This window comes from Coregonus clupeaformis, chromosome 10 (assembly GCF_020615455.1).
Source record: "Coregonus clupeaformis isolate EN_2021a chromosome 10, ASM2061545v1, whole genome shotgun sequence".
In the NCBI taxonomy this organism is placed as follows: domain Eukaryota; kingdom Metazoa; phylum Chordata; class Actinopteri; order Salmoniformes; family Salmonidae; genus Coregonus; species Coregonus clupeaformis.
The window spans coordinates 28100988-28125874 of NC_059201.1; the positions used below are offsets into that span (position 1 = coordinate 28100988).

The 24887-nt window shown below is 42.6% G+C and overlaps 2 protein-coding genes across 4 annotated transcripts; both read left to right on the forward strand.

Moving 5' to 3' along the window:
- The first annotated feature begins 5475 nt into the window (after positions 1-5475).
- On the forward strand, positions 5476-9728 carry LOC121574956 (kelch repeat and BTB domain-containing protein 8). Its single transcript, XM_041887661.2, has 5 exons — positions 5476-5618; positions 6735-6942; positions 7250-7556; positions 7798-8608; positions 9174-9728. Exons 1-5 carry the CDS (start codon positions 5603-5605, stop codon positions 9635-9637), a joined length of 1806 nt encoding a protein of 601 aa, XP_041743595.2. The 5' UTR covers positions 5476-5602; the 3' UTR covers positions 9638-9728.
- A 3448-nt stretch (positions 9729-13176) lies between these two features.
- Positions 13177-23834, forward strand: LOC121575852 (monocarboxylate transporter 2-like). Of its 3 annotated transcripts, none has more exons than XM_045222945.1 (5): positions 13177-13198; positions 13957-14177; positions 16594-16737; positions 18350-19192; positions 22595-23834. In XM_045222945.1, the coding sequence occupies exons 2-5, from the start codon at positions 13961-13963 to the stop codon at positions 22906-22908; spliced, it is 1518 nt and encodes a 505-aa protein (XP_045078880.1). In that variant the 5' UTR covers positions 13177-13198; positions 13957-13960; the 3' UTR covers positions 22909-23834. The 3 variants fall into 3 exon arrangements, with proteins under 3 accessions (XP_045078880.1, XP_045078879.1, XP_045078878.1); XM_045222944.1 differs by lacking the exon at positions 13177-13198 and adding an exon at positions 13212-13269; XM_045222943.1 differs by lacking the exon at positions 13177-13198 and adding an exon at positions 13301-13495.
- Positions 23835-24887: the final 1053 nt, after the last annotated feature.

Below are 24887 nucleotides of genomic sequence, written 5' to 3' on the forward strand. Positions count from 1 at the left end.
TCTTACTTGAGTAGTTTCTTAGGAGGTCTACTTTTACTTTTACTTGAGGAAATTACAATCAGATTTTCTACCCACCTCTGCTAACTATAAAACGTGGGCGAGCATCCACACTGGAGGAAAGTAGCCTAATCAGAGTGTTTCATCATTACACATCACCCCTTGTTACTGTGGCCGAGCACATCAAGACTCTGATTGGTGAACCACTGATCCATTCACAGCTCTTTGTTTGTTGGCAAGATTAGGGACATCACACTCACACAATGCTTTTAACATACAGTGTTTCCAATTTACATATTTGACATACTTTAACATACATGATTACATTGTGCATGTTCATTTATACAGTAATTATTATTCAAAATGTCCTCACTTGGGATTTTACCTCAAAATCTCTTAGTTCACGGCATTCTGATCTTCTTGTTACGCCACCATGTAATAATAATAATATAATAATAATAATAATAATAATAATAATAATAATAATAATAATAATAATAATAATAATAATAATAATATGTCTGTGTCAGTTATCAGTTAATCTAACTGTTCTCTCATCGTTGATTTGATTGACTTATTTCAGCAATTTTAGGGCTTTTTATATAGTTGTCTAACGTTGGTGGGGCATATAACCCTGTTTTAATGTTACTCCAGTCCTGAATCACTATGATCAATAAAATAGTTTTTCTTGAGTGTACTTTTAACAGAGCTGAGATTTGCATTCACCCTATTGCTTACACTTATCCAGTTGTTTCAGATCAAGTGTCTAGGGAGAAGGGGTTAGGGTTTGCTTACGGACAGGGCCTAACTATGCTGGCCCAATAAGCACATGCATGCCCTAGGGCAGGGGTACTCAAGTACTATTTGAGAAGGTCCGGTCACACCAATTTCCTAGGTGGCAAAGGTCCGGATAGATATTGTCATTTATCGGCATAGTAACAAACGCCCACCTCAAATCAAATCAAATCAAGTCTTATTTGTCACATGCGCTGAATAAAACTTACCGGGAAATGCTTACTTACAAGCCCTTAACCAACAATGCAGTTTTAAGAAAATTAGAGTTAAGAAAATATTTACTAAATACTTTATTTATTATTTTAAGTTACACAATAAAATAACAATAACGAGGCTATATACAGGGGGTACCAGTACCGAGTCAATGTGCGGGGGTACAGGGTACCTCGCAACCCATGCGACCCCAAACTGTTCATACTGTCCATACACTGCTGATTTTGCAGGTTTTCCTACTTACAAAGCATGTAGAGGTCTGTAATTTTCATAGGTACACTTCAACTGTGAGAGACGGAATCTAAAACAAAAATCCAGAAAATCACATTGTATGATTTTTAAGTAATTAATTTGCATTTTATTGCATGACATAAGTATTTGATACATCAGAAAAGCAGAACTTAATATTTGGTACAGAAACCTTTGTTTGCAATTACAGAGATCGTACGTTTCCTGTAGGTCTTGACCAGGATTGCACATACTGCAGCAGGAATTTTGGCCCACTCCTCCATACAGACCTTCTCCAGATCCTTCAGGTTTCGGGGCTGTTGCTGGGCAATACGGACTTTCAGCTCCCTCCAAAGATTTTCTATTGGGTTCAGGTCTGGAGACTGGCTAGGCCACTCCAGGACCTTGAGATGCTTCTTACGGAGCCACTCCTTAGTTGCCCTGGCTGTGTGTTTCGGGTCGTTGTCATGCTGGAAGACCCAGCCACGACCCATCTTCAATGCTCTTACTGAGGGAAGGAGATTGTTGGCCAAGATCTCGCGATACATGGCCCCATCCATCCTCCCCTCAATACGGTGAGTCGTCCTGTCCCCTTTGCAGAAAAGCATCCCCAAAGAACGATGTTTCCACCTCCATGCTTCATGGTTGGGATGGTGTTCTTGGGGTTGTACTCATCCTTCTTCTTCCTCCAAACACGGCGTGTGGAGTTTAGACCAAAAAGCTCTATTTTTGTCTCATCAGACCACATGACCTTCTCCCATTCCTCCTCTGGATCATCCAGATGGTCATTGGCAAACTTCAGACGGGCCTGGACATGCACTGGCTTGAGCAGGGGGACCTTGCGTGCGCTGCAGGATTTTAATCCATGACGGCGTAGTGTGTTACTAATGCTTTTCTTTGAGACTGTGGTCCCAGCTCTCTTCAGGTCATTGACCAGGTCCTGCCGTGTAGTTCTGGGCTGATCCCTCACCTTCCTCATGATCATTGATGCCCCACGAGGTGAGATCTTGCATGGAGCCCCAGACCGAGGGGTGATTGACCGTCATCTTGAACTTCTTCCATTTTCTAATAATTGCGCCAACAGTTGTTGCCTTCTCACCAAGCTGCTTGCCTATTGTCCTGTAGCCCATCCCAGCCTTGTGCAGGTCTACAATTTTATCCCTGATGTCCTTACACAGCTCTCTGGTCTTGGCCATTGTGGAGAGGTTGGAGTCTGTTTGATTGAGTGTGTGGACAGGTGTCTTTTATACAGGTAACGAGTTCAAACAGGTGCAGTTAATACAGGTAATGAGTGGAGAACAGGAGGGCTTCTTAAAGAAAAACTAACAGGTCTGTGAGAGCCGGAATTCTTACTGGTTGGTAGGTGATCAAATACTTATGTCATGTAATACAATGCAAATGAATTACTTAAAAATCATACAAGGTGATTTTCTAGATTCCGTCTCTCACAGTTGAAGTGTACCTATGATAAAAATTACAGACCTCTACATGCTTTGTAAGTAGGAAAACCTGCAAAATCGGCAGTGTATCAAATACTTGTTCTCCCCACTGTATGTTTTACTGTTTTAAAGCGTATTTCCTGCAATTCAGCTCATTTTTATATGATACAAAAGGGTCGAAGCTTGACCGACTCAAATGTTTTATTTAAATTTTAAAAAATTGTAGTCGGGACACCATTTGTACTATTGACCCCGTTCTGGGTCCAGATCCGGACCGCAGTCCGCCAGTTGAGTATGGGCCCTTAGGGGTATCCCTTATTGGGACCGTGGTTAGGGCGTTCGTCATTGGTGCTGGTGGCCTGGGTTCAAGACCTGCTAGGGGAGACACTACTCTCACATTCTTAGCAATATACAGTGGGGAAAAAAAGTATTTAGTCAGCCACCAATTGTGCAAGTTCTCCCACTTAAAAAGATGAGAGAGGCCTGTAATTTTCACCATAGGTACACGTCAACTATGACAGACAAATGGAGAAAAAAAAATACAGAAAATTGTAGGCTTTTTAATGAATTTATTTGCAAATTATGGTGGAAAATAAGTATTTGGTCACCTACAAACAAGCAAGATTTCTGGCTCTCACAGACCTGTAACTTCTTCTTTAAGAGGCTCCTCTGTCCTCCACTCGTTACCTGTATTAATGGCACCTGTTTGAACTTGTTTTCAGTATAAAAGACACCTGTCCACAACCTCAAACAGTCACACTCCAAACTCCACTATGGCCAAGACCAAAGAGCTGTCAAAGGACACCCGAAACAAAATTGTAGACCTGCACCAGGCTGGGAAGACTGAATCTGCAATAGGTAAGCAGCTTGGTTTGAAGAAATCAACTGTGGGAGCAAATATTAGGAAATGGAAGACATACAAGACCACTGATAATCTCCCTCGATCTGGGGCTCCACGCAAGATCTCACCCCGTGGGGTCAAAATGATCACAAGAACGGTGAGCAAAAATCCCAGAACCACACGGGGGGACCTAGTGAATGACCTGCAGAGAGCTGGGACCAAAGTAACAAAGCCTACCATCAGTAACACACTACGCCGCCAGGGACTCAAATCCTGCAGTGCGAGACGTGTCCCCCTGCTTAAGCCAGTACATGTCCAGGCCCGTCTGAAGTTTGCTAGAGTGCATTTGGATGATCCAGAAGAGGATTGGGAGAATGTCATATGGTCAGATGAAACCAAAATATAACTTTTTGGTAAAAACTCAACTCGTCGTGTTTGGAGGACAAAGAATGCTGAGTTGCATCCAAAGAACACCATACCTACTGTGAAGCATGGGGGTGGAAACATCATGCTTTGGGGCTGTTTTTTCTGCAAAGGGACCAGGACGACTGGTCCGTGTAAAGGAAAGAATGAATGGGGCCATGTATCGTGAGATTTTGAGTGAAAACCTCCTTCCATCAGCAAGGGCATTGAAGATGAAACATGGCTGGGTCTTTCAGCATGACAATGATCCCAAACACACCGCCCGGGCAACGAAGGAGTGGCTTCGTAAGAAGCATTTCAAGGTCCTGGAGTGGCCTAGCCAGTCTCCAGATCTCAACCCCATAGAAAATCTTTGGAGGGAGTTGAAAGTCTGTGTCGCCCAGCGACAGCCCCAAAACATCACTGCTCTAGAGGAGATCTGCATGGAGGAATGGGCCAAAATACCAACAACAGTGTGTGAAAACCTTGTGAAGACTTACAGCAGGGTTCTTCAATCCTGGTCCTGGAGGGCCGAAACACTTCTGTTTTTATTTCTACCTGGTAGTTAATTGCACTCACCTGGTTTTCCCAGGTCTGAATTAGCCCCTGATTAGAAGGAGAGGATGAAAAACAGAGGTGTTTCGAGCCCTCCAGGACCAGGATTGAAGAACCTGACTTACAGAAAACGTTTGACCTGTGTCATTGCCAACAAAGGGTATATAACAAAGTATTGAGAAACTTTTGTTATTGACCAAATACTTATTTTCCACCATAATTTGCAAATAAATTCATTAAAAATCCTACAATGTGATTTTCTGGATTTTTCTTCCTCATTTTGTCTGTCATAGTTGACGTGTACCTATGGTGAAAATTACAGGCCTCTCTCATCTTTTTAAATTATGTTTCACATTTAGGGAATGCTCTCCTAACGCTAATGTTTTTTGCTAACAAACATAGAATGTTCCCCTAATTAATGGAAAACTGGACACTCAAATATCTGGGTAACATTACAAAAACGTTCTCTCTCCTAAATAAAATGCTCTGGGCATATATATCTCTATGGTGTATTTATTATATTTATATAAATTATCATTTTAATGTGAAAAGAACATGTAGATGAACAGCAAATAGCTTTTCCCTTTTCCTGTGTTTTTGAGTATATATTTAATGTTTCAAAATGTCTGAAAATACAGTGCAATAATCTAGCCATTGATTGGAGAAAAAGTATGTTTCACTTAGACAATCAATTAGTACAAGTTTTTTCACATTTACCTATTTGTGGAACCTTGTGGGCTATGTCAAAATTAGACAATCAATTGATCATAATTTTTTGAGGTTGCTTTGATATTTTATTTTGCTGTCTCTTTACCCAAAATAATTTAATTGGCTCTTCTTTCTCTTGCGATTGGCTGTCGCCTGTTTCCGGGGCTCACAGTAGTGATGTTTCACGGTCTGCTTTGAGACGGTCATGGCTAGAAGGGATCCAGCTTTTGTCAAATTAACGTCAAAAGTTGAAATGTTTTGCATTTTAGCTAAGCTTTTCCATAGCCTTAACCTAATTCTCCTACCCTGCTACGTTGATTCTCCTAACCTGCTAGTACGGAAAGTCAAATCTAACAAAAACTGTATCCCTTCTAACCATGACCGCTTTGAGCTCGTAGACCAGTTTGAGAAAGACTTGGGGAGAATGGCTGCCAGTGGAGGTTAGCGTTTCTTGATTGTTTGTGTTGACGATTCAAACTTATTTAACGCATTTTAAAGTTCCATAATTCATACTGAAGGATATATAAAAACCGAGATTACACTCTGACAAAAGTAATAGACAATGACGATTATTTCGCTTCGTTTTAGCTACAAGTGAAGCTGTAAGTGAATGGCTTCTTTAAAATCTGTGCTAACTAGTTAGCATTGCTACAACGTTAGCTAACTCGATCAGATAGATGGCTGTAAACAATTGCATGTCTTTGTATGCAAATGATAGTCGTGGCTAACACAGTAAACCTTTTCGTGGCTATCTTAGCTTTTATTAATAGCTGTCAAGAAAGTGTGTAGTTAGGTAGTTGACTAGCTAATATCTACCGATACTATAGCTAGCCAGCAGGAAAGTAGATATGTCCGGCTAACTAGCTAGAGTATTTTAACGTACCCACGTCTCATCCTGACGAAGGATTAACCGTGGTTGGCCAGTTTACTTGGATAGGTAGCTAGCTCCATGTCAACATCATGAGCACGATATACTTGACAATCAAATTAGATTAATGACTAGCCGTTAGTTGGTTTTAGTGACCGCTTTGACAGGTTTAACGTTACGTTGTTAAAAGATTGCTAACTAGCTACTTTAGCCGGCTAATAATGCCGCGGAAGGCTTGCTTTGGTGCTATCCAACTGAGTTTCTAATCCGCAGAGCTAGCTAGCTTGTTGTGAAAGCCTCGTTGTTTTGGACGGGTCTTTGTTCTGTCAATAAGTTAAGTCGAGCACACAAGTTGAACTGGGTGGGATTTCCATGGTACACTGGTAATGCGTTAGCACTACAAACAAGAAATCTCAAGTGTCGAAAAGTAATTTTAGTTCAGCAATAGATTCACATTACTAATCTCCACGTGTTGTAACTAGAGTATTTGCTCTCCACGCTGTGTAAAGTACACTTTATTCAATTGTTGTGCTGCATATATCTAGCTAATGATGCCACTAACGTTAAGTAATATTTAGTACCAACATAATTTCAAAATCTGTAGTATTTTGTTTGTCTCTCTCCTATGTAACTGTTGTTTAATCCATAATTTTAAAAAGGCATGTTGTCTCTTATGTTTGTTCCATAGACGTAGGCAAGCTGTTACAAGTACAGAATGGCACTCCTGCAAACACGACCTACAGTGGGGTTGATGCCGTTCATGCCTGTAACATCCTCCAGCAGCTCAAAGCCTTGTATGATGAAGCACAGCTCACAGACATTGTCGTTGAGGTGGACCATGGCAAAAGATTTTCGTGTCACCGAAATGTCCTTGCAGCAATCAGCCCTTACTTTAGGTAGGTCAGATATGTGTGAGGCGTTTGCTTGCTTCTAGTCCTTTACATTTGGGATATCACTTAGAGTTGAGGGAAATGTATTAGCTATGCTGAGTTTTTGAAGGGTCAAACTTTTATATGATAACAAATGCCGCAACTAGCCCGAGTGCCAGTCTGTTTGCGCCATCATGCCAACTCTGTCACTTATTGTCATGTCAATGACAGCAATGGAGTAGGCAAGAGCACAAACAGATCTGGGACCAGAATATGCTGCAACACCATTCAAGATTTATGCACTTTCATTTGTATTTCCTCTTCTTCCTACCAGGTCCATGTTCACCAGTGGCCTTACAGAGAGCAGCCAGAGGGAGGTGCGGCTCGTCGGGGTTGAGTCTGAGTCCATGCACCTGGTCCTGGACTATGCCTACACGTCCAGAGTCATGCTCTCCGAGTCCAATGTCCAGGCCCTGTTCACGGCAGCCAGCATCTTCCAGATCCCAGCCCTGCAGGACCAGTGTGCCCAGTTCATGATCAGCCGCCTGGACCCCCAGAACTGCACCGGGGTCTACATGTTCGCAGACGCCTATGGCCACCAGTTGCTGAGGGAGCGCTCCCAGGACTACATACGCAAGAAGGTTGGTTTTATTCTAAGAACAAGCTGTTCTGTTCCACTGTTATGCTTCACTTTGCTCACCTTTTGGGAAGGATTAATGTATGGAACTGTTGTTAAATGGCCTTATAACTACAGTAATGTGAGAACACATTGGGGTAGATGACACAGTAAATAAGATTTAGATAAGTTTCCCAGGTCTGCATCTGTTAGTTGAGCATGCTGTGACAGATGAAATGTGACATGCGTGTTGTGCTGTGTTGCAGTTCCTGTGTGTGGCAAGGGAGCAGGAGTTCCTCCAGCTCACCAAGGAGCAGCTGGTGAGCATCCTGAACAACGATGACCTGAACGTGGAGAAGGAAGAGCATGTGTATGAGAGCATCGTGCGCTGGCTGGAGCACGACAGCCCTCGCAGGGAGGCCCACCTTGCTGAGGTGTTCTCTCAATGCATCCGACTGCCCCTCCTGGATGATTCTTTTCTCAGCCGCATCCCGGCCCCCTTCGCCTGCGCCCTCTCCCTGTCCAGAGAACCTGCCGAAGCCAAGGCACGTCTCAACGGCTGCTCTCAGCGCCTGGGCATGACCGCCTCCGAGATGGTCATCTGCTTTGACGCAGCACACAAACACTCAGGGAAGAAGCAAACCGTGCCTTGCTTGGACACTGCTGCTGGGAGGTTGTTCAAGCTCTGCAAGCCCCCCAATGACCTGCGGGAGGTGGGCATCCTGGTGTCATCAGAGAACGACATCTTCATCGCCGGGGGCTACCGCCCTAGCAACAGCGAGGTGTCCATTGACCACCGGGCGGAGAGCGACTTCTGGCAGTACGAGCATGCAGGGAACCGTTGGCTGGCGCGTTCGCCCATGCTGCGGGCCCGGATCGGCTGCAGGCTGGTCCACTGCTGTGGGAAGCTGTACGCCCTGGGGGGCCGTGTGTACGAAGGGGACGGAAGGAATGCACTGAGGTCAGTGGAGTGCTACGATGCCAGGGATAACTGCTGGACCGCCGTCAGCCCCATGCCTGTAGCCATGGAGTTCCACAGCGCTGTGGAGTACAGAGACCGCATCTACATCCTCCAAGGTGAGTCGGGATAGTGGAGCGACTATGCAACCTTGAAATGCAGTGGGAAAAAGATACAGGAGAGGTGTTTTATTTTTCCAAGTAAGTTAATTGAGAACACGTTCTCATTTACAGCCAATACCTGGGGAATAGTGACAGGGGAGATGAATGAGCCAATTGGAAGCTGGGGATGATTAGGTGTCCATGATGGTATGAGGGCCAGATTGGGAATTTAGCCAGGCCACCGGGGTTAACATCCCTACTCTTACAATAAGTGGCATGGGATCTTTAGTGACCACAGAGAGTCAGGACACCCGTTTAACGTCCCATCTTTAAGACAGCACCCAACACAGAGCAATGTTCCCAATCAGTGCCTCCTACTGGCCCTCCAACACCACTTCCAGCAGCATCTGGTCTCCCAACCAGGACCAACCCTGCTTAGCTTCAGAGGTAAGCCAGCAGTGGGATGCAAGGTGGTATGCTGCTGGCAAGTGTAGGAGACTAAATAAAGTGTATTTGAAAGCTACACTTCATTTCTTTTTCAAAATGTGTCTTAACACTGGTGCTTCTTTTCTCTGTTTAACAGATGAATACTTCTTCTGTTTCGACCCTCGCAAGGACTACTGGGGCCACTTGTCCCCCATGAGTGTCCCCCGGAGCCAGGGTCTGGTTGCCTTACACAAGAACTGCATCTACTACATCGCTGGCATCTGCAGGAACCACCAGCGCACCTTCACCATGGAGGTCTACGACATCGAGCAGAACACCTGGGCCCGCAAGAAGGACCTTCCCTTCGACCAGGCCACCAGCCCCTACATCAAGGCCCTGCTCCTCCAGGGCAAGCTGCACCTGTTTGTCCGAGCCACGCAGGTCATGGTGGAGGAACACGTGTTCCGTACCAGCAGGAAGAACTCCCTCTACCAGTACGACGACAAGGCGGACGCGTGGACCAAAGTCTACGAGACGCCTGACCGCCTCTGGGACCTGGGCCGCCATTTTGAGTGTGTGGTGGCCAAACTGTACCCACAATGTCTTCAGAAAGTGCTCTGAGAGGGCCATGGGGAACGGGTGGCAGGTAGCCAAGCAGTTAGAGCATTGGGCCAGTAACCGAAAGTTTGCTAGTTCAAATACCCGAGCTGACAAGGTGAAACATCTCTCTGTGTCCTTGAGCAAGGCACTTAACCCTAATTTGCGCCAGGGGCGCTGTACTGCTATGGCTGACCCTGTAAAACATCACATTTCACTGGACCTATCCAGTGTACGTGACAAACATTTATTGGGTTGAACCCCTCCGGGAGGAGGGAGCGTGAGGTCCTGCTTGCCTTGTGCCTGATGCTGTCCTGTGTTGGGCAGTCAAGAGTTTAGTCTTAAAGCGTTAAAATATAAGGTTTAACGTGATCAAATAGGGGTGCTTTTAAAAGATTGCAGTATTTATGTTTTTTTTCTTCCACTCAGCACCAAATACCCACACTGATGCTTGTTTTACAGTCCAGTGAATTATAAGTGCAATTATCATGTTTGCTTGTTGTTGAGCCATTTTGTTCAATTTTATCTTAAAGGCATATATAGGTTAGAATTTTTACAATTGATTGACATGCAGTTGATGGATCAGAATATGAAGTACCCTCTAGTTATGGAAATGATACGTCAGCATAAAGCGAAAATTATATATATATATGTGTAAGTATATTCATACGGGTAAGATGAGCGGTGTTGCTCATTGGTAGGTTAGCTCAGCTTGAGGGTTTTTTGTCTGACTTTTGTATTGATTTGAATGCTCATTGCTCCCTACAGCAAGCTCGTCTTTGTGGAAGTGTTTATTAGTTGTGTATGAAGTGTGCTAGTGATTTAGATCAATTTAGTATTATTGCCATGTGTGATCGGTATGATGCTATTTCATGAAACGCATACTTTGCTTTCAAGAGAAGGCCTAAATTGTGTCAACCAATGTGCTATTTGGCTTCGTTGCAGTTGGATTTATAATTTTTTAATTCGTAGATTAATGCAATGGACTCACACAGCTTCCCACTCAGAGCTGGCATCCATTTTGTTGCATTGAGTTTCACATGCCAAGACAATTTAAGAGAAGTTAGACTATTCACTCTCCACATTGGAGAAACAAGATGTGTGGCTGGCCAAGATAAGTGCGACATTTCGAACCAGGCAACAGTTTGCTTTGATAGCAATTTAACAGAAGCCAGATAAGGAATGAAGGGACATGGTTCAGGCTGATGCATTGATTTGGCCAAAGTGTGGTATTGATTACAATCTGATTTAAAAAAGTGTTTGGATTAACCTACCTCTTAAATGTCAAAATGCTTTTAAGAACTTGTTTTGGTTAATCTGAAAAGTTTATCAAGTTTCAAGTAGTAATAACTAAGGAAAGTTTGCTACAATTAGGTAGGGCTGGGACGATACCAGTATCCCGATACTCGTTAATATCGTGGCAAGGAAACAAAACATGAAGTGGATATAACTATTTTAGGATTACAGTCCTAATGTTGGAAACAAACAAACATCATTATGTTGTTATCCAGAGTCACCTTTATTTATGTTCCAAGCTATAGCACAATATTCTACATACAGCAGGTTTTTAAAGGGCGAAATAGGGTTGTCTGCTTCGTGTTTTAATTTTTGCCGCTGAAAAAATATTGCGACGCTGGTATTGTCACAGCCCTACATTTAGGTTTACCCTAGTGGAAGTGCATTAACTATTGTTTTCAAGCTTAATTTGGGTACTTTGCTAGTTGAAATGTCTCAATATTTGCCTGTGTGGCTGGCTGCTGTACAGTAGTAGTCTGAGGAGGAGATCCCAAGGGGGATGTCATTGTGCCTATGGGTGGGTGGGGGCATCAGATAGTAGTCCTGTGTGTTTAGCCTGGCGAGGCAGTGTCTCTAAAATATTACTCATCATTGCACTGAATCACTCTTCAACGGTCCGTCACTGCAAACTTGACCAAGCAGCACCCTCCTGGACAGAGCACTACCACAGTGTTCTTCTTTTATACATGAATCCATCTGTATGCTATGACATGGAGAAAAACTAACTATTGGTGCTGCTTTTTTGATAATATTGTATATATTGAATAAGTAACAGTAATTGAGAGATGTTCCCTATGGAACTGCAACAAATTCAATGACATCAATTTCCTCATATGCAGGTTCCTGTGTCATCTTTGCACTACATATGATCATTTATTTGATCTCATATTTTAAGCATTTCCCCAAAATATATCATCAACAACAAAGCAATCTTGGGAAATGCAGTTCTGTCTTCACAGAATTTGAAATGGAGAGTAGTATGAAAACATTCTATGTTTGGAGCTGTGGACATTAAAAACTTTTGTAAAGAAAAATACTGCACATCATTTGGCGCTGGTTTGATCTGGCCAGAGCAGTGCCCTCCATGGGTGAGGAAGGAGAAAAGAGTTTCCCCAAATGCCTAAAAACTCAGTCGCATGGGAACCAGGAATGGACAACTCAGGATTTCTATTGATACACAGTACTGTATTTAAAAATGTATTGTTTCATGTGTAACATACGTTTGCTGTACTTGCACAATTTTTTACAACTTTTTTTTATTTTTTAACTTGAAAAATAGACTTATTTTGTTATTTTCAATGGCTGTTTTTCCATTTTCTATATTTAGTTATAGAGTGATTCTGTTCTGTATCCCACACAAGATGAATATCTGCACATAAAGATAATATTCTCAGTACTTTTTCTTTACCAAAACTTCGCAATAAGCAGGTCTGTAACTCCAACGTTACATTCATATCTCCAACACACCAGTCTTGTGAAATACTCAAAGCGTACAACGAATCAGCCAATCAATGTGCTTTCTGTGCAAAAGCTATAGTTGGCCTTGTGTGGCCATGCCCAAGCTCATTCAAGTCCTGTATGTATGCATCCTCCATGGATGGCTACTAGCAGTGGAATCTTACTGCTTTTCTTTTTGTTTGCTGGTTTGTGTGTGTAGTTTGGGGAATAGTGGTGGTTGAGCTCAACTGTGAAATTCACATTGCACATAATTTGAGAATAAAATGACAAGTGAAACCATAGTGACTTTTTTTTATGCCATATTATTTGGTGCTGGATGAATATTTGCTAACCTTTTATTCCCCTTGTAGCTTATACTGTGTGTGTGTGTGTTTATGTATATGTGTGTATACATATATGTGTATATATATGTATGTGTATGTATGTATGTATATATATATATATCTAGCTAGCTATTTTTAAAAGTAGGCTAACCTAGATCACATTCATGTAACATGTTATGAGACATGATACCCATCACTAGTTAGTTACAAGGTTGCAACTTTGGTAACAAATATACCTAGTTGACATCACTGAGTAGCGACATTCTTGTGACCTTTTTAGTGAAAGATAGGACAATCAGAAATAGATTTGTGTTTGGCTAAAAGATAAACCAGCCAGAATTGATTACCTAGGAGCCTAAAATGCTAATTCCTACACTTTTGGGAGCATAACACAGTCACGGTTCTAATTCAATGAACCAATAGGGGCGTCTGAAAAATAAAATCGATATGTTTCAGAAACTTTTGTGGGTGAACTGGGAGTTTAAGTTCTGGGCTATTCGTCGTCAAGGTAAGATCGTTTTATTTTTTGTCTCGCACCTAACGTATAATATTTTGACCCGCTTCAACTTTCTGTTGTGTGTATGTATTCCAAGTCGGATATCCACGTGTACAAACGAAATTTGAGTCTGAATTTGTTGAGGGTAGCACAAATCATCATTAGGCTACTTCTTATACAAATACATTCTTAGAATTGTAAGAATTGACTTTATTGGATCCGGAGAGAGGTGATGCAACTTCATAAGCAAAAACCTAAACTAAACTGCCCTCGTTCGTTTACGTGCTTCTGTGTGCGTCTCATCGTCAGGTAGTCTAATGCAACTTCCATATCCTCCTGAGATCCGAAAAAAAAAGTCAAATGTTGGGGGTAAAAAACAACAACATGGTACCAAAAAAAGTGAAAAAATATTATTTATATTTTATTGTAAGTGCAAAATTGGACTTTGTAGTGGTCATTAGGACGTAAATATGAAAAGATGTACGTTACAGTCAATGGGTACAGTAGATGAAAAACATTTGCTGGCACCCGGGTGTCCACTACAGAGGACATTTCTTGATTAACTCGTATTTAGGTCTTATTTAATGTCAAAAAAATATTACACAGTCCTGACAACCTGGGTCAAATAATTGGTTTGGGTAAATAAAGTGATTTGATTGACTGCTCTCTGTGATGATTCATCTGCTTTAAAAAAAAAAAAAGGTACATTCAAGATTTGGTTTGCTTTCATGAAACAATTTGATCATCATCATCCTCCCCTCTATCGACAGAAACATGTCCCCTGCACCAGCATCTATTCTGGGGGACACTCCTCCGGACGGGGGCTGGGGCTGGGCCGTGGTGTTTGGGGCCTTTATCTCTATCGGCTTCTCATATGCCTTCCCCAAAGCCCTCACTGTCTTCTTCAAAGACATACAGCTGATCTTCGGTGCCTCCTACAGCCAGATAGCATGGATTTCTTCCATCATGCTGGCAGCCATGTATGCCGGTGGTGAGTAGACATGCATGTAGCCAAGCAGCTCTGAGTCAGCATTGAGTCAATTATGACCACAATGCACAGATGATGTATTAAGGGATGCATGGCTTGTATGGAGCGTTGCAGTTGCTTGTTTTCTTTCATCCCCAAAATGTAGGCCTGTATCTTCCATGTGAGGACTCATTGTAGTAGCTGTAACTAATCAAGAATAGTGAGTACTACTGTGTTCAAATGACTATGAAAGCCTAAAAAGTAAAGTCTTTGTGAAGTTGTCTCCTCTACAATGATATTTATTATTCGGGGATAATAACATCTGTTTGTAGTTTATTTAGTAAGTTTACTAGTTGAAGAAAATACTGTAGTAGGCTATTTAAGATGAAAGACAAGCAATTGTAAGTAACCTAACTGACTTGATCATGTTGATAGAATAAGCAGCTTGCTGCCTCTTACTTTACTCTAATCAGCTTTGACAGCAACCTCTTTCATCCTGGAAACCTTTAAATATAATATATTGAATTAAACTAACTCGTAAACCAGTGGCTGCATCTTGCTGCCTATTGTTAGGCTTCATATGGAAGGGGTAGAAATAGGTTGCACCTGACACGAATTTGGATGTTTAAACAAACCCACTCTTTATCAGTGGGGCTGTGCGGCGGCAGGGGATTCACCCTGGGGCACGTTCAGTTGGCCATCATTGAGTGAATCAGGTCACAAATGTCTGGACTGTCAGTTGCAAATGTTATTTATTTTGTTTGCCCTTGCTCTGTTTGCATGAGCATTTGTACAGTATATTCATAATTGTCAGTCTGTGACTCAAGTGTAAGGATGTTTTATAATGCACCTTGAATGACTCATTAGATGACACTGAGAATATTATAATGGAATGATGCAATTGAAGTTTGAGGTAAATCCATCAGGATCTGCAAGGTTAAAAGACGACAGGGCGCCTGACTCACCTGCAGTCACCAGCATAGAGAATCCTGTGAAATATTCCCACGCACAGTGGCAGAGGCACATGTCTTTATCATATTGTCCTTGACTGGGCTTTTGCAATGTCACACAGTGGAAACAAGACGGGGAATATATCATCCGTCAGCACATTTGGGTCTCATAACAAGTCCCTATGGGACCAATGACTTAGGGAGCCAGAGTGATAAAGTTATAATGGGTGAGGAAATTGTGATGATGCCACCCCAAAAGTGACACAGGCACTAGGAGGATGGGATCTATACGTACCCCTAGTCTCTATATCCACACAGGGTTTGCTAGGCTGGATGAATCTGTTCAAGCAATGGTTAAGGGCACTGCTAGGATGACATTTTTTTATGTAATAGCTAATCCAGAGATATCTTCTGTATCTTGTAGATAGGTAAATATGCAAGTGTATCTTTTTATCTACAGATTCAGCTGTAGTAAAAAAATTAATGTTATGCTGCAATGACTAAACATTGCATTTTACAATGATAAAAAAATCAAAAAGACTAGATATGGAGAAAGAGTGTACCTCTGGAGGTGATCATAAGTGGATTTGATTAAAAAACAAAACAGAAATAAAATGAGGATGCTAGTTATTCTTTGAACCTGTGCAGTGTACAGCTGCTTTTATATTAAGTATAACACCAAGGTCATTGTCATAATGTCTAATGGACCAGTGAAATGATTAGTTTTTTCACCTTTAGCTCGTCCTTTTGATGTGCATAAATCCTGATCCATGTAGATAAACAAGAACGATTTACAATGTGTTTTTTAATGCATGTAATCAATTTTGGACAATGGATTCAACTGTATGCCAAACTGTAATCTTCTTATTGTTTACTATGAATTTTCTATTATCACCCGCCTTGCAGTGTCATTCCAGCACTGACTAGAAAGGCAGCATGTTGACTTTTCAATATTCGTGTCAGCCTACATATTTTTTTGATTGATGCACCCTCATCTTTTTTTGTTAAATGAATTGTGGGGAATGATTTAGTGACTATTTAAATCATCTGGTTTTAGCAGGGAACAGAAGTGGGTGTTAGGTTGTGTGATGCTAAAGGACTGTTCTACATGTTCTCTGTGGCAGGGTTATGAATGAAGGATAAAGAGAGACAGAATATCGAAGGCTATTTAATGATTGATCACTCACACTAGGTTTTTTTGTGGGAACATTATCAGGAGAAATACAAATGAGGCACTGGCCTACTTTGCTTATGTAGGTAAGGTAACTATTTAGAACATCAGCTATCTCTTCACGCCCGACATAAGTTACTATGTGTGGATATTTCACCAGCAGTGCATTAGGGGTAACGTTAAGATCAAGGGTTAGGTTTCGGCAGGGATCTATCGGTCCGATGTCAACTGCCTATCTATTATCTCAATGCTGTATGAACCTAAGACGGACACTTTCTCTACCCATTTGATCTCTCCTCTCTCATTTTTTTCTTTGCAGGACCTATCAGCAGTATTCTGGTCAATCGCTATGGAAGCCGGCCTGTGGTCATAGCTGGTGGAGTGATATGTGGCGTTGCTATGGTAACTGCTTCTTTTGGCAATACCATTACGCATTTGTACATATGCGTAGGAGTCATTGGAGGTATGGTACCCACTCATTCCATACATTTGATTGACATGGCTTGTTTTGTGATTGATGTGTATATGTGTGGGCCAACAGAAACAAAAATAATTTGTTTTTAACTGCATTGAAGTTGACTAATGAGAGATACTAATAGTTTCTGTAGGCCTAATCCATAAACTTATTATATGCTCTAAATGTGAAAACCTAAGCAATTTAATTGTTGGTTCTATTGATGATACTGTAGTGAATTCATTATACATAAAACACAATATTAGATATAGGCCTCAGAGTTTTCTTCTGGAAAGACATCTGGGACGATGGCTGGACTGGTTGGATGTTGTGTATGTGAAGTAAAGTGTGAATCAACCCTCTACCATCACTCAACCAGCCCTGGTGGTGCTCCTATGGGGGTGCATATCCTCCCTGGGTGGCCCTGGTCTCCCTGGCTGGGCTGGCATGCAGTCTGTCTGTCTGTCTGGGCCCAGGGTCTCTCAGCCTCTGGGCTTGGACCGGAGCACTGAGGGGACAGCGAAGGTGTAATTAAGACGGTGTCATTCCGGTTTCCGGAGAGCACGGTCTACCAGGGCCCCCTGTTCTTTCCCGTAGGCTCCCGTCCTGGTCCCCTCACGGGAGTGTCCGCCATCCGCCACCCTCCACCCAGCAAGACTCATTAGCCAGCGCCAGACCTGCAGGCCTGGAAGATTAATAGAGGGAGGAGGTGGCTATAGGGCCTTGTGTTGTGTTCTAATCTCTCTTCATCCCATCTGCCCTGGCCTGCTGAGATGTGCTAGCTAGGCTAACACACACGTCCCTCTCTCACATACATCTTACCAGTCCGTTGAATGCTGCCACAAACACCCTGTGAGTTTAGGTGGTAGTTGAGATACAGAAGGCCTTATAATTGCAGCTACCTTTTAAGTTGAAGTGATTTTCTCCGTTTGTACCCTCTCAAAGAGCCAAATAACAAATAAAAGGAGTATTAATTTCTAATCATTGTACTTGAATGAGCCTCCTAATTCAATCAAGTTGAGACAGCCATAATTGTTGACCACCTCTTTAGACAATGGAGATGAAAGCTAATCAAAATCTGCATGAAGTCTGTGTTAGCATTATGTAATTTCAATCCGGGAAGAATGCATACTGAGAACAATTTTTTATCTGTGAACTTCGTAAAATAAGGCTTTGGAAGATGTGTAGCTCAGTGGGCATTGTTTAGTGTGGGATTGTGAGCAGCAGACATTTAGCAAATGTTAGAATGATGGAATGGGTCAGTCGGGGTCTCTACCTGGAGCTCTTAATCTTAAAGTGAAGACTCATTTAGAGAATAAGATGCTCATTTACAGGCTGAAATACTTCTAAATTGGATTTTGGGGAAAGGAGGTAGTAGTGAATGGATTAGCCGGAGCCTGTAATTTATTGCCATTTAAATGGAGAAATCATTTCTGAAATTATTCCAGCTTCCCTTAATGAGATTTTAGTAGGCAATGTTCAATGAGATGGAACCTTAATGTGCACAAAGTAGAATTGGTCTTAATTTAATCCTGCGGTACCAGGCGTTTAAATCAAGGTTTTAGCCTCTGAAAATGGAACTTGTGAACGTGACTACTCTCCTCTCTTGTATTTCCCGCAGGGTTTGGACTCTCTTTTAACCTTCAGCCATCCGTCACCATCATTGGGAAGTACTTCCAGGTCAAGAGGCCGTTAGCCAATGGGCTGGCCATGGCAGGAAGTCCAGTCTTCCTCTGTACCTTAGCACCTATCAACCAGTTCCTGTTTAACCAATTTGGCTGGAGGGGCAGTTTCTTAATCCTGGGAGCTCTACTGCTCAACTGCTGTGTTGCCGGCTCTCTCATGAGGCCCATTGGTCCAAAGCCAACTGGAGACCAACTTGCGCAGACAAACAGAACCCCAAAGAAACCTACCACCGACCAGTCTGAGGCCCAGGTGAATGGACACAACACACAGCTGGAGAAAGGCTGTATGGACAACTTCAACAAGTTTCTGGACCTCTCTCTCTTCAAGCACAGGGGCTTTCTGATCTACATCATAGGGAACGCGGTGATGTTCTTTGGTTTCTTTGCCCCTGTAGTGTTCCTGACCCCTTACGCCCTGAGCCATGGCTTCGACGAGTACTCCTCCGCCTTCCTCTTGTCCATCATGGGCTTCGTAGACATGTTTGCCAGGCCGTTGACAGGGCTGATGGCTAACACTAAGTGGATCAGGCCCAGGATACAGTACTTCTTCAGCTTTGCCATCATCTATAACGGTATATGCCACCTGCTGTGTCCCTTGGCCAGTGGGTACGGGGGGCTGGCGGCCTACTCAGTGTTCTTTGGCATAGCGTTTGGCATGGTGTGTGCTCTGCTGTTTGAGACACTCATGGACCTGGTGGGGCCTCAGCGGTTCTCCAGTGCAGTGGGACTGGCCACCATCATAGAGTGCTGCCCCGTGCTCCTGGGACCACCTATTGGAGGTAAGCCTTCACACTGCACACAGCCCACAATCCCCCTCTCTCTCAAGTCAGTACACATCCATACAGCTCATAGACAACTAATGCTACGACATCTTTAGCCAACAGACAAACATACTCCCTATTGACAAAGGACAAGCACTAATTTCCCTTTAGTCAACAAACACTCTCCCTCCAGTTCCCCCAAGACCACCTCTCCATTGTCATTCAATACATGTCTGACAGTATCCGAGTGTTACACATGCACTTGAGAGAACCTTTATTGTCAGAGTATAGGAAAAGTCCTACTTTAGAATAAGTTTGGTAAATAAAACAGAACATGGATTTGGAGCAGAGAAAACCCGCCAGTCAGTTGTGTCATTTTCACTCTGCTACTCGGTCACGGCCGTGCGCTGCATGGTGGTGGAGTGGAGCCCAACTACTTTCCAGGGTGTCATTATTGTAAGACATTCCAGTAGAATTGGATTATCATCGGTGAGCAGGGTGGCCTGGAGCGCATGGCCTGCCCAGAGAAAAAGCAGTAATTGGTCACGGTTATTTACTGCTGTAAATAAGCCTGGCCCGCTTCGGCTTTCAGGGCACGCCCGCTAGAGGATTCGTCCTCCACACAAATGATGGACATTTTTTGGGAGCTAAGAAGCCGTAAGGGTAATGAAGGTCTCTCTGCGACTCTTTCTCTCCGTCTATTTTCTCCTTCTCTCTTTACCGGGTCCCCTCAGTCTAAAGTAGACCTACTGCCACTGGTTGCAAACACAAGCTTAGAGAGTTTCAGTTATTGGAGTAATGGAAACCTTTGACCATTGCGATGTTGCAAACTTCATTTGATTAGCTGATAATACATTTATGGAGAATTATGGATATAAGTCAAATCATTGACCTTTAACCCCAAATTCTAATTAGCGAGCACAATCTAGTACACTTTACTATTAAAACGATGCCATAAATCTCTCTCAGAATCTAAGGTTTAGGAGGAGAAAGGCCTTTCCCCATAATAGCTTACTACTGATGAAATGAACACCAGGAATCATTGTGCAAGGTTATTCCAAGACGGGTCCTCTTTTTTTATACCGCAAGCAGAGTGTTTTACAGGACCTTTTTCCTTTCATGCTTTTTTGAGTGTGTAATCAAAAAGGTATTGTTTCCCGCCCATATTTCCCTGAGTTTGCTAGGGATAGCACACCCTTTGAAAACTCTGTCTCCTACAGCCCACTTTCATTTTGGTCTTATTTAGCACAGAGGAGAACTAACAATGCTAACATTCTCTGCTCAGCCCAAGCTGTTAAATAACACATTTACATGGAAGTGAACTTGCTTAGTCTTTGAATCACCTGTGGTTTTTCTCTGACTGAATACAAATGTTCTCAGAGTGCAGCTAGTCCCTCTTATTTCACAGTCTCTGAAATGGCAGACTGACACAAACGGTGGAGTGAAAAAGGAGGGAGAACGGGCTCTGTCAGAATACATACAAACTTCAGCATACCAACTGGTTGTCTGTGTAGTCTGTCTGGTAGAAGTAGGCTCACGTTTGTTGGCATTCTTTTTTAAAATCTCCTCTGCAGAGTTTTAATGAGGTGTTAATGTATAGTCCTCCTGGTTGTTTTGTCCGACCCCGTTCTGAGGTGCTCATTTAATGGGGGTAAATAAGCGCCTCCCTGCACATTGAGCGTTCTTCTCCAGTTCTTCTCTACATTTCCCCTTACAAGTCTCCTCGTTACAGCCAGCCTCGTCGTGCCGCACCGTGCCTCCGCCCAAACCTGGGGGTCAGCCTAATTAAGAGAAAGTGAGGTAATTGATGTAATTAGCCTTTTGCTTTCGGTGTTTAATGAATCTCAGTTCAGACTTCACTCATTAGAGGCCCGTACCTGGGCCATAATGAAGCCATGAATACATTTAAAAAAGAGGTGACTCTGCCAGATGGACTTAATTACTGTTCAGCCAATCAAGGGCTGCCTTAATGAGGGTGATGGTCATCTGCACACACCCACAGGACAGAACGCCATTAATCAGACCATGTCCCTGTTGCTGCTTTGTACTGGACCACGGGCAAAGTGACCTCCACACGCACACGCACAAACACAGAGAGAGAGAGAGACAAACTCATGCCCCCATCATCAGCTTCATTTAAAATTGACTCATTAAGACCTATCTTTTAATTGGTTTACATAACCTGAAAACTGCCCTTCTATTTAACAACCTAACTCTGTGTTCATGTATAGTGGGTTGTTTAGTATTGTGTTGATTGTGTCTCCCAGACGACTCAATAATGCCAGACTCAGTAATTGACCATTAGTAACTGATGTTTGCGGGAAATGAGTCCATTACAGATAAACACCTCAATAAAAGTTTGAAATGTAGAGAGCAATCAAAGGCCATGTCTCGTTGCACAAAAAAGGGAAAGTTACATCAGATACATAAAAGGGATGTGGTTAAATCATGTTGTGTTGCTCTGCTGTGAGCGTTCGAGAGCTTGGGACTGTAAGTTTCTTTCTGCGTTTTTGTCAAAATTGAGTTATTGACATAGCTTTGTTCTGTTTAATGTTCTCTACCTATATAGTACTCTAAATACCCCAATTGATGTTGTTAAGTTCGAAAGAATACAAGATAAATATTGCTGAAACCAATGAGGGTTCAGAACTTTAAAGGCAATTATCTCAGAATCATCTTTTTGCAGATAGAACCTTATAGTTCCAAGCTCTCGAGTTATACTTTCTAAAGTTATTCATTGTGAATGAATTAGTCAATGACCATAAACTGGGCATACAATAGCTTGGGAAAGTACACTGTTGTCACATTTGATCTTCCCTTTCATTAATCAATTTAGTGGTTCCTATAAACATCTGACATGCATGATCGTGCAGATTGTTATACAGTATGCACAGACGGACAGACAGACAGATGATTAGATGCACACTGTGGAGGCTGAGTGAGATGGGGAGGACTGCAGATCGATCCGGTGGGAGGGGGGAGGTTCAAGAAGCTTATGGCTCCAATCTGATATAAACTACATTTGTCACTTTTCCTCTGAAGCGGGCTAGATTTTGATCATTTTCAGAATCGACATGGCCACACTCCTGATTCGTTCTGGTGCAGCAGCCCAAATTGCCTTCCCAGAGAGCCGTGGCAAGCAAGGTCAGGTGTAATGGCTCCATGTCATTTCCTACATGTCTCCAGTAGGATCTTTTACTCTACAGAACAGAGTTTGAAAAGCACATCTAAACCATACCCATGTTACACCTCCTGATTCACCTTGTGGAGAGCGATGGGGAAAGGCTTCCCTTAACCCATAACAACCTGTTGATAGGAAGATACTATAAGCAGGGGGGATTTTGTGGGCATCTTGATAGGGGGGAAAAGTTAGCTACTTTATGTAACCTTCAGTAACATCTCCCCTCTGCTCCCCTTCAGGAGCCTTGGTGGACGCCTTTGGTGACTACAAGTACCTGTACCTCATGTGTGGAGCGGTGATGGTGTTCGCAGGACTCTTCCTCTTTGTTATGAATATCTACAACTACAGGATGCTGGAGCGGGAGAGGCGGCAGGAGGAGGGAGAGGTGGAGGAGGGCTGTGAGAGCCAGGACCAGGAGCAGGGGCTGGGGCTGAGGGAGAGGGGAGAGCCCTCCTCAGAGGAGCTAGGAGAGGCAGGGAAGAAGGCTAAGAAGCAACAAGACGCCCAGGGAGACGAACCAGAAACGGAGGAGACTAAACTAAGCCATGCATGATACCACTGTTTACAAGTACACTCATATATTGATATCAGTATATAGGCCTACCCAATACTGTATATAGCCCCCCCCACACACACACACTACTACTAACCTTGGAGGGGGACACTCCTGAAGTTTTTATTCTTATGTTGTTTTTCCCCATGTAGCAGTTTTTCCCCCATGCTGACAAAGGCTGTTTGGAAATAAGTACTTCTGACTGTATGAGATCAAATAGCAGTGTAATCCTTTCTGGAACTTTATTTATTTATTTGAGCTGCCAGGTGTGCCACTCCCCTGAGCCGTCCCAGCTAGTATCAATTTTTTTTGGTGCTCAGGAAATTCTCCTTGCCCTAGGTATACCGTATAAGTTAAAACCACCTAATAATTATATTTAAAGTTACATTGAGTGTTATTCTGTGAATTATAAAAGTTAAATTCATATGTTAAATAATGTATGAAACTGAACACACATTTGCAGTTGAGGTGTGTGTCACGTACATACCGAGGATGTAATATTTCAGCCTTGAGGTAGTCATGAACATTTTACTCTTCTACCTATTGATGTTACAATGAGTGGATGAAGAATGCCACATGTTTTTACATGCACTGTTATAGACATAATGATGTCATTTTATATTCTTGTTCAGGATCCATTTATATTTGAATATGACCAAAATAAGTGTCTGCTTTTACATTTTCACAAATAGATCATAGAATGAATGTACAAACAGTTTCAGCTGTTATGACAACAAGGTAATTCATGTCTAGATAGGTTGTAGCTTTGCATTCACTGTTTTCTTTAGTGTTTTTTGAAAGATGCATTTATTGTTATAAGATACTGATGGGAACTCACTTTTTTTTTATGCTGTATTTGAAGGACTGTATTATAAGTTAATATGGATGTTGAGTAAAGTGCTCAGCAATAAATGACATCATTATCATTCAGTATTTGCATATCATTATTTCATAAAAAATTATATCAATTACAGTTCACCAGATGTGAATAGACTGTCATTCACCTGTGTCTAAGTTAACTCTTGACATGTAGCTATTGTAATGGGTAAGATTATTGTTTCTTGTAGTTTTACCACTACAATTCAGCTAAGATAAAACCATGTCTGTGTGTTCTATTTCTTATCAGCATGTTAACATTGGGAGAGGAAAATGACAGTCAAAGTGGCACAGAGCATGGTGTCAAAGCCAGCTTTACCATGCAGCCATGACTGTTTGGTGTCAAAGCCAGATTTACCATGCAGCCATGACTGTTTGTTTGTAGCTGTGTCTAATTTTTCACGCCAATTAGAACGCTGTGTAACAATTTTGAAAATGTCAGCGCTAAGGGTGTGACTAGCTAATGAAGCAAGGCCCCGATGTTCCAGGCTAGCGCTCTGAGCCGCATGCAGTCTGACACACTCAACAAATCACTAAGCCAATAAGTTAGAACACACACACACCAGCCCACTGAGCCCAGCCCAAGGTCCTGGGACATGGCAAGGTGGGGGATATCCCAGAGACCGGGGGATGGTCGCTGAGTCTGAGGATCTTTTTGTTATAATAATATTTGATTTCACCTCACCCCCTGTTCCCTCCACCCTGTTGACCCCCTACCCCAACCCCCATCTACACCCTGTGTTTTCCCATAATGCTCCTTTATGCTCTTCCTCAGAACAACTTCCTGGTCTCTGGTGTGTCCACAGCGGTGGTTGAGTGACCAACCTCTCCACACAGGGTTGATGGAGGACTTTGAGGTCATGTTGACACAACCTGGTCTCAGAGCATTTCGTTTTATGTTGTACATAAATCTGAGACACTCCATTTAGTATGATATGTTATGTTTCGTATGGTATGTATTAATTTGTGGGTGTCCATCAACCATTTCAAATGATATGTTACGAATGACCATTTGCAAAAGGTACGATATGTTACGAATTCTGGCTAGGTGGCTAACGTTAGATAGCTGGCTAACGTTAGCTAGGCTAGGGGTTAGGGTTAAG